The sequence below is a fragment of the Sinocyclocheilus grahami genome, unplaced genomic scaffold (assembly GCF_001515645.1).
Source record: "Sinocyclocheilus grahami isolate Dianchi unplaced genomic scaffold, SAMN03320097.WGS_v1.1 scaffold194.1, whole genome shotgun sequence".
NCBI lineage: Eukaryota > Metazoa > Chordata > Actinopteri > Cypriniformes > Cyprinidae > Sinocyclocheilus > Sinocyclocheilus grahami.
Genome location: NW_015505373.1, coordinates 1,187,301 through 1,189,750, shown reverse-complemented (window position 1 = coordinate 1,189,750; position 2,450 = coordinate 1,187,301). Strand labels below are relative to the sequence as shown.

General features: G+C 39.1%; 1 protein-coding gene across 1 annotated transcript in view; it reads left to right on the top strand.

Annotated features, from left to right (window-relative positions):
* Positions 1-1,108: 1,108 nt before the first annotated feature.
* LOC107594974 (selenoprotein K-like) overlaps positions 1,109-2,450 on the top strand; it is a 4,865-nt gene continuing 3,523 nt past the window's right edge. The window contains exons 1-2 of the mRNA XM_016285223.1: positions 1,109-1,189; positions 1,725-1,809. Of these exons, the coding sequence (XP_016140709.1) occupies positions 1,171-1,189; positions 1,725-1,809 (104 nt within the window). The 5' untranslated portion in view covers positions 1,109-1,170. The remainder of the gene's footprint in view (positions 1,190-1,724; positions 1,810-2,450) is intronic.

The following is a 2,450-nucleotide window of genomic DNA, read 5'->3' as shown; positions in this document are numbered from 1 at the left end:
TGTGTGCTGTGTGTGTGTGTGTGTGTGTGTGTGTGTGTGTGTGTGTGTGTGTGTATACGAGTGTGTGTGTGTACGAGTGTGTGTGTGTGTGTACAAGTGTGTGTGTGAGTGTGTGTGTGTACGAGTGTGTGTGTGTGTGTGTGTGTGTGAGTGAGTGTGTGTGTGTGTGTGTGTGTCTTGATATCATGGGGAATAGTAATACCAGTAATTGTGACCTTGTGGGGACATTTTTTTAAAAACAGCTTATAAATAATACAGAGTGATGTTTTTTGAAAATCTAAAAATGCAGAATGATTTGAGTGAGGGGTAGGTTTATGGTAAGGGGATAGAAAATACAGTTTGTACAGTAGAAAAACTATTAATGGAATGAACCCATGAAACACGGAAACCAGAAACTACTGTCAATTTTTGAATTTTAGCATATTTTTTAAAGCAATTTGGTTTACAAAGACTGAGGAAGCGTCCTCATAAACCATATACAGAACCAGAACACACACACATATCTCAAAATGGGTAATCTACTGCAACACATTATTAGTTCAGTTCCTCTTTCTTTCTTTAGTACCAAAACGGCTTCTGAACACAATCGTTTAAGTCCGCAGGGAAATGTCTCGGAGATGTGGTCTGACTGTTTTTCATTTTCATGTCCTTTAACAGGTGCATCTGCATGCTCAACAGCTAATGTAGGCTCCTGTCAGCTGCGCATGGTTCGCTCTGCAGTCTCTTTATCTAAAACTGTCTCATTTCTTCTGCACTGTTAACTGTAAAGCAATGACAGGCCATTAACATTTTCAAGTTTTTTAGGCTATAAATATCTTCAAACCCGTAAAGAAATGCAGACATGAACAGTGTGTTTTTGTTTTTCTTTATGTCAGACAGTCTATACACTTATGAATATGTAATTTAGCTAATAAGACTAGGTTGATCATATACAGCAGGAGTCTAGACCCATGGTTATGACTGAAAATAAAAGCAAACTGCCAATACCAAATAAAATACAGTTTACAGCAACTTTCTTTTGCAAAATATGATGGTTTAGCTAGATTTGTTCTATGAATAAGTTTAAATGGCCCTTCCTTAAATGTAAACAAACGTCAGCATCAAGCATTGTAGCCAGTGCGCGCGCAGCGCCGGAAGTGGAGCCTAGTTTCCGGTTAAACAACATTGACGATGGTTTATGTATCAAACGGTAAGTGCTAAAAACAACTCTTATTTTGTTAAGAAAAATAACGTTATCTTTGCTGACAAACTTGCACCATTGTTATTATATAAAATAAATTGCCATACGTGACTAAATATGTAATTAGCATCATTGTGTTGGTTCTACGCCAGCCCAGAGTTAATCCATCCAGACAGTATCACTGTGTTGTCTGGCACTCCGCCTAACATACTGTTTGATATGAGAGCTTATATCTGTATGAATTATCGATACGATCCGGTCAGACCAACATTTGGTTGTGTTACAGTGATCATATCCGGGTCAGGCTCCTCCTGAATATTAACTAAATGAAGCTGATGTTCTCGTAATCAGTTGACACTTCACGAGTCAGTGTGTTGATCCGTAAATACAGCCTCTGCCGTTACGAACGAGATGCATTAGATATCCATAATAACGCTGTCATAACTGTGCAGTAGCGGGCGTTGTTCGTGCAGTGTAAGTGACATGCTTTGTTTGCAGCTCATGCGGTGTGTTGTGTGAGACTGGTGTTCATCTCTGTGCTCAGGTCAGGTGGTGGACAGCAGGAGCCGGCGGAGCTGGTCTTTCCTGAGCGAGCTCTTCTGGGGTGCCGTCGAGTTCATCGGCTTGTTGTAAGTTCAGTGTTTTCTCTGGCCGGCGGGACAGTAACCTTAGTTTCATGCTCACTGATCTCACCTGATGAAATGATGAAATGAACGAGGCGATACTAGTTTTAGTAATTCATAATAACATATGTTGTAAATATATTTTCCACTACATGTCAAGTTTCTTTTAGTTCTTTGCAAAAATGAAAAATCCTAACAAAATGGAAATTGTGCAGCTAAAATGTAACTAAATTCATAAACACACTTTTGCTGGTAAACAATGGTTTAAAACATCACTGCCTGGTCTGTAGTTATCAATACGTTAGCATCAATGCTTCCAAGTCATTTTTGCCATTTTGATAAAACCTCTGCATGCTAGATAATTAAAGCGGTCATATGATGCTTTTTTAAAGATCATTATTTTGTGTATTTGGTGTAACAGAATATGTTGACATGCTTTAATGTTCAAAAAACACATTATGTTTCAAATACTGTACATTATTGTAGGTCCTCTATGCCCCACCTCTCTCAAACGCTTCGTTTTCTGAAAAGTCCCTCCCTCCGACAAGTGCAGTCTGCTCTGATTGGTCAGCTGACCCAGTGGAAATGTAACACCCCTTACCATAATCACAGCTTCAGCTTTCAAAATAAATGTAAAGACAGCCCGA